Consider the following 14,183-nt stretch of genomic DNA (forward strand, 5'->3'; position numbering starts at 1 on the left):
TTGGCTGTTGTTGTTTTATCTGAGATGGAGAGGCTGGCAATAGTTGACAGTATTTTCCTTTCAAATCTGCAGTAAAACAGATTCAGGTCATCTGCCAGTTGTCGATTCCTTAAACCATGGGAAGGAGGTTTGCTGTAACCAGTGATATTTTTAAGGGTTTCCCACACATTTGCTGGTTCGTTTGTTGAGAGCTGATTCTTCAGCTTTTCAGAGCAGCTTCTTTTTGCTGCTCTGATCTACCTCATTAATACATTCCTGGGCTCTTTGTACAGCATTCTGTCTCCTTCCTCTGGGGAAAGGCTTCCTCTTTGGCATGACGTAGCTGCTTGAGTTTAGCTGTGAATCAAGGTTTGTCATTATAATGCCCTTATTTGAATGGATATGTTCAAATATTTGAACTTATATTTGAATGGATATGATCTGGCATAAGCCAGAAACAATCAATGCCAATGTCATTTTTTTAAAAGTGCTGTTTTGTATCTGAACCAGTTTAAAGGTGAAATAAAGGAAAATAGCTAACTAAAATCAGATTTAAGACTAATTGCAATAAATGAGCTGATTTTCTTGTGTTTATTACAATTAGATGTTTCACGTAGTCTTTGACATACAATCACAATTAGGACTGAAATTGTTCATCGCTAGGTGAGACAAACTGAGACATGTGACCACATCGCTTAGTGACTGCAATCCTGGCAGTCCCAATTCCCATTGTTAACTGAGAATTGTGCATTATTAAACAAGTGTCTATCCCAACACAAGCCATTCTCGACTTCCTGAGCCTCAATAATGTAAGGGACTGCTTCCATTTCCTTCCACCCATCTATTTCCCCACCATCTCTGCCCTTTGGGTGCCTTCTACCCTTCCTCGCAAAGTGGCAACTGCCTGGGAACTGCATCTGTCCCAGTCATAGTTGCGTTCACCTCTCCATCTTCCATGCTGGGACCCCAGTGCCTTGTGCTCCACCATCCCAACTGATCTTTGCTTCCTGCTCTCACTGCTGACAAGACTGTTTGTTTAATGTCATTGTAACTTTGAACAGGGACTGAACAAATTATTGTAAGTTGAAGACTCTCTGTAGTGTTGTTCCTACTTGAATAACTAAGAAGCTGTATGTCTATAGAGATTCTCACTCATCCAGATTATGGTTCTCCCAAAGGTGCATTTTCAAGAGCAATTGGACTTTCTTGTTTTTCTTTGGCGACATTTCACTTCTCATCCAAGAAGCTTCTTAAGCTCTGACTGGATGATGGGGAATGGAAGGATTTATATTCCTTGCAGACAGCTGGTCATTTGCATCCTTTTAGAGCAGGGGTGTTCATTGAGGGCTGCATCAGGGTTGTGTTTGACCTTGGGGGACCAGGGAGGCCGTGGCCAGTTCAACGTCACTCGTGTTGGGGGAGCCTGTCGTGGCTCGAGCAGTCTGTCAGCGAAAATGGGCTCCCGAGTTTCATTTTGGCTGCGATGGCCTCCTGCAACCCTCTGCCCGCGAAAACAGAGCTCAGGAGGGCCACCCGCAGAGGCACCATGGGCCAATCCTTTGCTGTTTCCAGGGCAGGCACTCAGGCCAGATCTAAGCACCCCCCAGGCCTTGAGTTTGATACCCCTGTTTTAGAGAGTTGTTGAAGCACTTGGAGGGTTATCTGTCTCCTCAGGGTGATCTGAGTAGGGCAATTGGGTGTGGAAGCATAGTGAGTTTATTCTAATTAGCTTGGGTTTTAGCCCTTTGTATTTATTTATATAACAATTATTATTTGGGTACTGTATTTTAAAATATTCATCCTAAAGCATATGGAAGCATCTGGACCTCAACTGTATGGTTTTTTCACCTTCCTTAGTTAATAATAGTTTATGAGATGGGGAACTTTATTAATAGTGCTATTTATATTTACATAACCGGATAATTGAGGCCTGAAGGCACTCTGAGTGGCATCTAATACATGAATAAAGATCCTTTAAAATATGACATTGAGCCCCAGTAAAGCCTTCTGGTGCTTTTTTGAATTGCATAAATGGGATTTAAGTTAATGTTGACATGATCAAAAAAGCACAGAGGCAGCAAAAGATGCTTGATCTTCATATTTAGTATTTTTTTCTATTTCTAATACTTTCATTTCTGGTGACAAACTGGTAATAATTTTAAAATATTGTAGAGAGCTAAGCTATTTTAGTGTTTTATTTTGTTTTTTTTACAATAGATAGCAACCATGTATTGGTTGGATTCACTAATTGTATTCAGCTATGCAGGGGGCCTCAAACCTGGTAGCTTTAAGACTTGTGGACTTCAGCTATGCTGCCTGGAGAATTCTGGGAGTTGAAGCCCACAAGTCTTAAAGCTGCCAAGTTTGAAGACCTCTGAGCTATAATGTCATACATTTAGTTGTGATTCAGCTGGCTTGAATCAGCCATTATGAGTTATAATTTTAAACATTAATTATGGTTTGTTTATGAAACTAGTTAAATAATGCCTTAATGTGATATATAAATCAGCTCATTGTTTCAAAAGAACAATTGTTTGCATGTAATCTTTTAAATATATACATTCTATAAAATATAAGCAGTAAATATTAAGTGACAGCTAAAGGTACCTGCAAGTCAAAAGTTAAAAATAAATAGTTGTTGGGATAGTCCCTTTATTAACTAAATGAGATTTACGTAATATATTAGTTAAAAAAAAACAAATTTTGTGGAAAAATCAAAGTTTAACTGCTTATAACCAACCAAATGTGGTTTATTAAGTAGTCTAGATAAATAAACTATGGCTCAATCCAGTGTGTCAATGGAGTAACTGACAACCTTGGATAATTTTTTTAAAAAATTGATTTATATGCCGCTCTTCTCTGGAGACTCAGGGCGGCTTACAGTACATTAAGCAATAGCCTCCATACTTTTGTATATTTATACAAAATCAGTTTATTGCCCCCATAATCTGGGTCCTCATTTTACCTACTTTAGAAAGGATGGAAGGCTGAGTCAACCTTGAGCCTGGTGAGATTTGAACTTGCAGTAATTGCAGGCAGCAGATGTAAATGGATGTTAATTAGTCTGCTGAGCCACCAGAGCTCCTTACAACTGATTTGTAGACATAATCAGTTTTTGACTGATTATGTCAGGACAATAGAGGGATTTCAGTAATAAAACTTTTAACATTTTTAAAAGAAACAATTTCAACACAATCATTCCTCAGCATTTGCTTAACAGCATTTGGTGAACAGCATTTGGGCCTACTGGATTTTAATATTTTATTGATTGATTGATTGATTGATTGATTGATTGATTGATTGAATTTGTATATCGCCCTACTCCCGAAGGACTCAGGGCGGTGAACAGCCATTAAATAAAACATATAAATACAAAATTTAAAATAGATTAAAACGAATTAAATAATTTGGCTGAACAAATTTAAAACCCCAATAATTTAAAACCAGATTTAAAATTTCCATTTAAAAAGGGGAAAGACTTAGGTCAGGCTGGCTTGGTGAAATAGGAAGGTCTTAAGCGCGCGACGGAAGATACGCAGATCCGGGATTGCTTTATGTGTATACTGGATTTCCTTATTGATAGGCCCCAGTTTGTGTGAGTTGGGAAAATGTTTGCAACTCCGTCTCCATGAGTACGAGTTCCCCACAGGGCTGTGTTTTGAGTGCACTACTGTTCACCTTGATGACCCACGACTGCTGTGCCAAATCTGCTACGGATCATATTGTGACGTATGCGGATGACATGGCAGTGGTGGGTCTTATCCAGGGTGACAATGAAGATGCTTATAGGGAAGAGGTAAAGGCTCTGGTGGAATGGTGCAATAAAAGTAACCTGGTTCTAAATGTTAATAAAACAAAAGAGATCGTTGTAGATTTTAGAAAGAGACGGCATAGTCATATCCCACTCAGTATCAAGGATGCAGCTGTAGAGGTGGTCGACAGTATTCAGTATCTTGGGGTGCAGATAACTAACAATCTGGTCTCTCTAGAGGTCATCCTTAGTGAAGTGTGCAAACCAGCGTCTATATTTCCTGCATTGGATGAGGAGAGCACATCTTTCTCCTTCTATCCTGGCCACTTTTTACAGTGGCACGATTGAGAGCATTTTAGCAAACTGCATCACTGTTTGGTTTGGTGGCAGCAGCACCTCAGATAGAAAGTCCATACAGACAGTAGTAAGGATAGCCGATAAGATTATAGGAAGCTCGTTTCTCATTATTCAGGATACTATTTATAAGCACTATGTGCTTAGAGCTCTGTTGTGACCCCGACTCCCGAGCCTGTCCTAACAGAGGAAGAGGACTCAGAAGGTGATGGGGAGGAACTGACAAGGCCTTCCTCTCCAGGACCCTCCTCTCTGGCAATGCCTCAGGTTTCATCCGAAGGCCAAGAGGAACAGCTTGGGATATGCCAGGAGGAAAGCGTATTGGAACAACAACAGATAGGGAGCGAGGATGATGAATCCTGACTTGATCCCAGTGTCGGAGGGAGAAGCGTGCGCAGCAACGAAAGAGGCGTGGGAGGGCCAGAGATTGAGCTGAGTCACTGAGCCATACCCCACAAGGAATAAAAGTGGGTGTGATTGCTCTTCAGGCTTTGTGACAGTCAAAGTTAGAAACCTGAGAGTCACATTGCGTTACCTGGAATCTGGCTTGTACATATTTGGATTGGACCTTGGCTAACTCTTGCTTCGTGGATTACTTTTTGCTACTGAACCGGACTGAGGAGAAACTCTCTTGCTTACTGTGAGTGAAAACTGACTTGGCAGGCATTACGCAGTTTACTGCCAAAACTCTTATCTGCAAGGGTTTCTAGTCTGATTGCTTAATAAAAACTTGGCAGGTGTGCCTGGTTGTGTGTTTGCCTGTGTGGGGAAGGGGGACAGAACAAGCTTGAAGCATTGTTAGAGACCCCACACACCCACTTTACGGTCTGTTTCTGTTGCTCCCCTCTGGGAGTAGGTTTTGAAGTATTTCTAGCAGGACTACCAGATTCTGAAATTTCATTTTTAATGTATGCCAATTAGTGTGCATTCAAAGTGACAATAAAGTTATTCTATAAATCTATTAAAAAAAAATTCATCAGCAAATTTAAAAATGTGGTTACTGTTCTATAGGCATTAAGTTGCTTCTATTTTCACATTCAGTCCAATCATGTGGTACCTTAACTTGTGACTGCAACAACTTATGACCGAAATTGTAAGTCAAGGACTACTTGTATAATTGCCATAGAATAATGGTAAGGAAAAAACCCAGCAATATTTTGAACTTATAGAAACTCATAAAGGCCATAGTGACTTTAATGTAGCGACCGCATAAAACGGAACATTAGAAAAGGTTTAATTGTTTTTATACTACGTGTATATTGTTTTACTTACTTGTGTCTCCCATTATATCAATGCAAGATTTATGGATCATAAGAGTCTGGAACTTACATAGTCAAAGCAACTAGGAGAAAACCATAATACCTACTCATAAGCAATAATATGTGTGTGTGTGTGTGTGTACACACACACACATAGATATATATATATATCTTTTTTCGTAGGTCTATATGTGCATTACTGTTCTAGCCAGGGTTTTTCCTACGTAAATCAAGATGTTTATATAGCCATAGTTAAGTGACATCCCAAATCACTATTTTCTAGGCTTTATCAGACATTTAAGCAGCATTATGCTGTCTGTTGCAAGACTTAAGGGAGACTAAAATAGACCTATTTCTGGCTTATTTGCCTTCATCCAGGGTGGATAAAAATCAATAAAAAAAATAAAAAAAAATCAGATTTTTTTGATTTAAATTGGATTTTTTTTTATTTAAATCAGATTTTTTTTAATTTAAATCAGATTTTTTTAAATAAAATGCTTTTTGAGGAAAATATATTACCATCCAAAGGTTATTCCATCATGAAATAAAGATTAGTTTTTTAATTATGTAGAATAAGGCTGTATATGTTTAATTTTTTTGGTAAATAAATTCCATTAATCCATTCACAATGTCATGCTCTTCCAGAGGTTTTTGTAAGATTATTGGGCAGTTTCTCTGCCCACGGATGCTTGGTTTACTTTTGCAGTTCTCAAAACTGAATTTGACTCAGCAGAGATCACATGCCTCTTCTTCACAGCAAAAATGTTATAACATGAACAGAGTTGAGAAAAAGACCTTAATCCTATTGTTCTACAAACCTATGAATACAGAATCAACCCCTTCAGTGCTAAGTTTCAAGAAGTTCAGTGAATAGAATAGAAACAATATTTTTCTGATTGTTTGGAGTGGAATAGATCTGCACAAGAAGAAAGTGAAACTAAGTGTGAAGAGGAAGGGGCAAGCAGACAAGCAGTACAAAATGAAAGTGAAACTTTCTGAACACAATACTGCACAGCCACAGACAGACAAGTCTTTGGATCTTTTTGTGTGTATGACCTGAGGTTTATCACATTCTTTCCTTGGAGGAAAAAACCTATAATGGCAGCAGGCTGTAAAAGAGACCCAGTTTGGCAATATTTTAATGAAGTTCCTTTACCTATCGGTAAGGCAGGCATGCATGCAAGCTGCAAACGCTGCAACAAAGAAATGCAAGGCCTGGTGGCCCAAATGAGGCAACATCATGAGAAGTGCTGTGATGAAGATGACCAAAGAAACACATTTGAACAGGCAGGATCTTCAGGTTGGTAAACATTTTTATTGAATCATATTTCTAAAGACTGCCTTGAACTGTCATGTTTGAGCAAAATTATATTTCTTATTATTACTGCATGTTACTGTCATTTGGTACAGTTATGAAGAAAAGCAAATATTCCTTTTGGGGCAGTGCTGTGTACAATAAACAGAAATTGTATAAACAATAAAATAACAGCATTGACTTTTTTGTTTAGGGGAATTCATGGATTCACCTTCAAGATCACCATCCTTCTGTTCTACAGTTTCAGAGTTATCCATCCAGGATAGTGCTTCATTAGCATCATCATCATCAGACACCCACAGCCACATATCACTATCACCTAAAAGAAAGAAAGAACCCTTCCCTCCTGGAACCACCATAGATAAGTTTGTGATAAAAACTAGCAGATTAGAAAAAGAGTTAATTGATGAAAAAATTGCCCAGTTTGTTTATGCAACGAATTCTTCTTTCCGTCTGACTGAGAACCCACATTTCATTAATATGGTTCAGTCACTGAGACCAGGATACAGTCCACCCAACAGAGCAGATGTTGCAGGGAAACTGCTGGATAAAGTGTATGACAGAGAAATGGAGCAATGTGCAACAGCTCTGGAGGATAGAATTGTTAACCTTAGTATTGATGGGTGGAGTAATGTCCACAATGATCCTGTTGTATGTGCTTGTATAACAACAGAATAAGGGAAAGTCTTCCTTGCACAAACAATTGATACGTCAGGAAATGCATATACAAGAAGTGGCAGTAAAAGCTATAATAACATGTGAACAAAAATTCAAATGTCTAGTACGCAGTTTGGTCACAGACAATGCTGCAAATGTATCCAAGATGAGAAGAAATTTAGAAGAGCAGGAAGGGAATACAAAGCTAATAATATATGGTTGCAGTGCTCAATTGCTGCACCTTTTAGCCAAAGACTTAAGTGTTCCAGAAATAAAGACTAATGTTGTTGAAATTGCTAAATACTTTCGTAACAATCATTTTGCTGCAGCAGCTCTGAAAATGATGGGTGGAACCAAGCTAACGCTCCCACAAGATGTTAGATGGAACTCTGTGGTGGACTGTTTTGAGCAGTATATCAAGAACTGGCCTATTCTGATGACAGTTTGTGAAGAAAATCGAGATAAAATAGATGGCACTGTCACGGCCAAAATCCTCAACATTGGGCTTAAGAGAAATGTTGAACATATGCTGAGCATCCTGAAACCCATCTCTGAAGCTTTAAACAAAATACAGAAAAATAGCTGTTTTATTGCTGATGCTGTTGAAATTTGGACGGAACTGAGTGAACACTTAAAAACAGAATTACACATGGACAGAATTAAATTACAAGCATTAAAAAAACGAATGGGACAAGTACTGTTTCCAGCTCATTTTTTGGCAAATATTGTCAATATCCAGTATCAGGGTCAAAACTTAAGTGTTGAGGAAGAGGAGTTAGCTATGACATGGGTATCCAGCAATCATCCATCTGTAATGTTAACTATAATAAACTTCAAAGCTAAGGGGAAACCATTCAAGAAATATATGTTTGCTGAAGATATTTTAAAGAAAGTCACATCAGTGAACTGGTGGAAGTCACTTAAGCACTTGGATTTAGAGACTGTTCAAGTAATGATTTCACTTTTAACAGCAGTAGCTTCTTCTGCAGGCGTTGAAAGAATATTCTCTTCCTTTGGACTCATTCATTATAAATTGAGAAATCGTTTGGGACCCGATAAAGCAGGAAAGCTTGTTTTTCTTTTCCAGATTATGAACAAAGAAGAAGATGAAGATGATGAGTGAGCTAGAGGACAGTATTTAAGTTTTTCATGTGTAGGCTGGGCTGACAGTCTAAGTTTCTTAAAATATATATATTTTGTTTAGCCAAATTAGTTAATAAACATGGATATTTGTTTAAGCAAATAACATATGCTGTAATGTTATTGTTTCAGTTGAATAAATCTATTTAAATTGTTATTATTAAGGTAATGATTATTTTTCTCCTTCCTAAGTACAACAGAAAAGTTGTCCAAATATGAATGATTAACCGATTAAACTGGGGATAAAAAAACTAATATGAAAAGTTGTTATTCTAAAAATCTTCATCTACTTGCATATTAAAGTTATACCAGCAAGAATTAGTCTTTATGTAGAAAACTATGATTTAAATCAAGCCTTACTGACTATGATTTAAATCGTGATTTAAATCATGATTTAAATCAGTTTGATTTAAATCAAATCCACCCTGCCTTCATCAGTTAGCCCCACCCTCATTTTATGACTCCTCCCTGTAGCGGTCAAATATTTATTTTGTTCTTTTTTCGTAGGTCTATATGTGCATTACTGTTCTAGCCAGGGTTTTTCCTACGTAAATCAAGATGTTTATATAGCCATAGTTAAGTGACATCCCAAATCATTATTTTCTAGGCTTTATCAGTCATTTAAGCAGCATTATGCTGTCTGTTGCAAGACTTAAGGGAGACTAAAATAGATCTATTTCTGGCTTATTTGCCTTCATCAGTTAGCCACACCCTCATTTTATGACTCCTCCCTGTAACGGTCAAATATTTTATAAGATACAATATAAATTTATATAATTTTTATGATATAATAAATATATTAATAATAATATAAATTTATATAATACATGAATAAACGTGATGATACCTCCCGCCTACCAGACATCTGGAAATTAGCCCTTGTCAAAAAACGAGTCCCAGCACCCACAGACAGAAAAATCTACACCCCAGAAGCCAGACAGACACAGCCCAAGACCTCCAACCAAATCACATTCCAGCCAGCCACAAAGATGAAGCCCTGCCACCTGGTGAAGAAAAACTGACCATACACCCGAAGCCAAGGCAATAGAAACAGACTGGGACTCCCAACCAATCAGAACGAAGAGGTGGGGCCATCCCAGCAAAGCAGACTACTAGCACCAGATTTGAAATAATAACGGCAGTTGCTGCAGAAGACCCCTTGCATAAGCCTGATGATGGCAGATGAGATTCTGCCGAAACGTTGCCAAAGTGCTCTCAATTTTACACGGGAGAAGACCCGAATACACCAAGACTTATCTATCTATCTATCTGTCTGTCTGTCTATCTATCTATCTATCTATCTATCTATCTATCTATCTATCTATCTTTAGCCAGGTTCTTCCTACGTAAACCAAGATTTTTATGCAGCCCTAGTTCAGTATATAGTGTGTGTGTGTGTGTGTAAATATATATATATATTTATATATATAATATATATATATATATATATGTAGGTCTTTGGTTATTCGGGTCTTCTCCCACGTAAAATTGGAAGTGTCTTGGCGACGTTTCGACGAAGTCTCATTCGTCATCTTCAGGCTGGTGTTCTCGGCTTCGTGCTTCCAGGAGCAATTGCTCCTGAAGATGACGAATGAGACTTCGTCGAAACATCGCCAAGACACTTCCAATTTTACGTGGGAGAAGACCCGAATAACCAAAGACCTACATACAAACACCCGCGAAAACCTGAGAAAACATATATATATATATATATATATATATATATATATATATATATATATATATATATATATATATATATATATATATATATATATATATATATATATATATTTCTAATGTGTATAAATATATATATATATTTATATGCATATGCAAGTCTTGGTGTATTCGGGTCTTCTCCGGTGTAAGATTAAGAGCACTTTGGCAACGTTTCAACAGAATCTCATCTGCCATCATCAGGCTTATGCAAGGGGTCTTCTGCTCCAAAAAATAAAGGGAACACAAGCAGAAGACATCCGAGATCTGAATGAATGAAATAGCCTTATTAAATACTTTGTTCTTTACATACAGTAGTTTATACACTGCTCAAACAACTAAAGGGAACACAAAACTACTGTATGTAACGAACAAAGTATTTAATAAGGCTATTTCATTCATTCAGATCTCGGATGTCTTCTGCTTATGTTCCCTTTATTTTTTTGAGCAGTGTATATACAGTATATATTACTTTTTTATTAGATATTTAATCCACCTTTATCATTTTGTAAGTAATGCCGCAAAACCCATTTTTTACTTTAAAGTTACTTGTCATGTTGCAACCAGCTATATTTATATTGGTTTTATTTTCTTGTTTTAACATAACCTTTGGCTCCAGGTTTTCGTAGTTAAACAAATAAAAAATAAAAATCTGAAAACAAAACTGGTGGTGAAGTTGCAGTGTTTATCCATAATCTGTATTTCCTAGCGTGCCTGGAGACCACAGACATTTGTACAAGATAAAATGGCAGGTGGCTGTTCTGACTGCTTTAAAGCATATCAATCACTCACCTAGAAAAAGGCATAATAGAGGAAGCCTCCTGGAAGGCAATAGCTATCTTGTGTTAGTATTATGCTTATAAAGCCTCTTTGGCATGAGTACTTTACTTGCTTTTTTAAAAAAGTGATGACATTTGAGTATATGTCTTTTAACTGGATTGTTTTGATTTGCTGTGGATTTTGTTTGATATGTGAGGTGTTTGTTATTTCTGATTCTTCTGTAGTGTATTTGCTTTAGTCTCTCTTTTCACCTCCCCTGTGTATGCATCTGGATTTTTTTCATCTAATGGATCTGTATGGCTGGAGTTAGTGTTTTAGTTCCCATTTTCTCTGTATATTTTTCTGAGCATCACTAATTTTCTTTCTGTGCAATGGGTATTATGATATCTGTATAGGTGATATATGAATTGATATTTGTGAGTTAGACTTGCTCCTGCCTTTTATTCAGTTTATCAAATTGAGCCTTTATCTATGAGCCTCATTTGTTTTTTTAAAAAATGGTTGATAAAGGATAACAATGTAGGTTAAAAAACCGTATTTGGAAATTTGTCTTGACTTACGTTCTTTACTTTCGTTTCTGGTAATTTCTCTTTCTCTCTTTTTTAAAAAAAATAATCTGGTTTATATTTTATGATACTTGAATTTTGATTCAAAGAATAGAATAGAATAGAATTCTTTATTGGTCATGTGTGATTTGTCTTGGTGCATACCAAAGTGTACATAAAAGATACATTCGTCAAGAATCATAAGGTACAATATTTAATGATAGTCATAGGGAAACAGTCAATATAAATCTTAAGGATACCAGCAACAAGGTTACAGTCATACAGTCATAAATGGGAGGAGATGGGTGATAGGAACAATGAGAAGATTAATAGTAATGCAGACTTAGTAACTAGTCTGACAGTGTTGAGGGAATTATTTGTTTAGCAAAGTGATGGCGTTCAGGAAAAAACTGTTCTTGTGTCTAGTTGTTCTGGTGTGCAGTGCTCTATAGCGTCGTTTTGAGGGTAGGAATTGAAACAGTTTATGTCCAGGATGTAAAGGGTCTGTAAATATTTTCACACTGTATACTCGTGCAGTATACAGGTCCTCAATGGAAGGCAGGTTGATAGTAATAGTTTTTTCTGCGGTTCTAATTATCCTCTGAAGTCTCTGTCTGTCTTGTTGGGTTGCAGAAACAAACCAGACAGTTATAGAGGTGCAGATGACAGACTTAATAATTCCTCTGTAGAACTGTATCAGCAGCTTCTTGGGCTGATTTGAGCTTTCTGAGTTGGCACAGAAAGAACATTCTTTGTTGTGCTTTTTTGATGAAGTTTTTGATGTTGGGTGTCCATTTTAGGTCGTGAGATATGGTAGAAACTAGAAATTTGAAGGTCTCTACTGTTGATACTGTGTTGTCTAGTATTGTAAGAGGTGGTAGTATGACAGGGTTTCTCCTAAAGTCCACCACCATTTCTACGCTTTTGAGTGTGTTCAGTTCCAGATTGTTCTGGTCACACCACGAGCCTAGTTGTTCAACCTCCCATCTGTATGCGGATTTATCATTGTCTTGAATGAGACCGATCACTGTTGTGTCATTTGCGAACTTCAGTACTTTAACAGATGGATCGTTTGAGATGCAGTCATTGGTATATAGAGAGAAGAGAAGTGGAGAGAGCAAACAGCCTTGTGGGGTCCCTGTGCTAATTGTACAGATATCTGATGTGATTCTGCTTAGCTTCACCTGCTGCTTCCTGTCTGTTAGGAAGCTTATGATCCATTTACAAGAGTGTTCAGGTACCGCTAGCTGGTTTAGCTTAGTTAGAAGAATATCTGGAATGATGGTGTTGAATGCTGAACTAAAGTCTACAAAAAGGACCCTTGCGTAGGTCTTTGGAGAGTCAAATGTTGTAGGATGTAGTACAGAGCCATATTAACAGCATCATCTGTTGATCTATTTGCTCGGTATGCAAATTGCAGGGGTCTAACAGCGGATCCGTGATGGTTTTCAAGTGAGACAGCACTAGCCTTTCAAAGGTCAAGGGGTAGAACTGAATTAAAAAAAATTATAATGCAAAAAAATTTTTTTAATAGTGTTATGGAAAATAAATTGCCTTGCACAACATTTACCAGCTGTGGGACTTAACTATGAGGTAATATATTTAGTAATCAAATTTAATATAAGACATTTAAATTAAATTTCACAAATATTAAGGATGCCTTTAATTTCATATAGTTATTTCACATTGACAACTAAAATATTCCTGTCAGTTAAATTAATATTAATCTATTTAAAATATTTAATGTTAATTTCTACTTAAAACTTCATAATCATTGTAAATATATATGGTATATTTATACAGAAATTACTAGAATAATTATATTTTTAATACACATTTCTTGGTGTGATTTAGAATATTTTTAGTAAAAGCAAGCAATATTTGTCAAATCTGCAGCATGATATTTGTAATATAAATTTGTATATTTATATTAAAAGTAATGTTGCCCAGATTATGTGGTCAAACTAAAGCATGCATTAGATAAAATTGTTTTTGCATCTTATTTTGTATTGATAGTATACAATTGCACATCAGAAACTCCTTACAACTCCACCTACCGTATTTTCCGGCATATAAGACAACTGGGCGTATAAGACGACCCCTGATTTTTCCTGTTAAAATATAGGGTTTGGGCTATACTCGCCGTATAAGACTACCCCTCTTCCAACGCACACCAAATAAAAATTAAAAAACATCAACTGGCTCACCCACAATGTAAAAGCAGCTGTGCTAGACCCAAAATGGCCCCTACACAAGCAGGAACCTCACACAGCCACAAAAAGCCCAAAAAAACCAACTTTCACACTTTACACACACAAAATTCCACATACAGCTTTGTGAGATTTTTTGTGTTTGTGTAGTTAGAGTGAAACACTACAGAAACACACTAAATCTCAGAAAGCTGCACAAATGTTATTTTATTTTTATTTTTATATGAAAACTAAATTTAAAACTTCCTAAACTTTAAATGGCTAGGTCTAAAAAAGAACAACTAAAAAAAAACCCCAATTAACTATTTTTTTTAAAGCTCCCAAAGGGGGAAAAAACTTACCCAATAGAACAGGGGTCTCCAACCTTTGCAAGTTTAAGACTTGTAGACTTCAACTCCCAGAATTCCTCAGCCAGCTTTGTTTTGCTGGCTGAGGAATTCTGGGAGTTGAAGTCCACAACTCCCTGCCTGCTTG

The 14,183-nt window shown here is 36.9% G+C and overlaps 1 protein-coding gene across 3 annotated transcripts in view; it reads left to right on the forward strand.

The window, feature by feature from the left end:
- Positions 1-14,183, forward strand: part of ATG10 (autophagy related 10) — a 129,243-nt gene that overhangs the window by 15,826 nt on the left and 99,234 nt on the right. The window contains exons 4-5 of one of the 3 annotated variants that reach the window (XM_087885858.1): positions 6,515-6,643; positions 6,852-8,615. The exons of the other annotated variants lie outside the window; for them this stretch is intronic. Of the exons in view, the coding sequence (XP_087741984.1) occupies positions 6,517-6,643; positions 6,852-7,336 (612 nt within the window). The 5' untranslated portion in view covers positions 6,515-6,516 and the 3' untranslated portion in view covers positions 7,337-8,615. Of the gene's footprint in view, positions 1-6,514; positions 6,644-6,851; positions 8,616-14,183 lie in introns of those variants that run through there. 3 annotated transcript variants of the gene reach the window in all.

Source organism: Pantherophis guttatus, chromosome 2 (genome assembly GCF_059756535.1).
Source record: "Pantherophis guttatus breed Tessera chromosome 2, ASM5975653v1, whole genome shotgun sequence".
Classification (NCBI taxonomy): Eukaryota; Metazoa; Chordata; class Lepidosauria; order Squamata; family Colubridae; genus Pantherophis; species Pantherophis guttatus.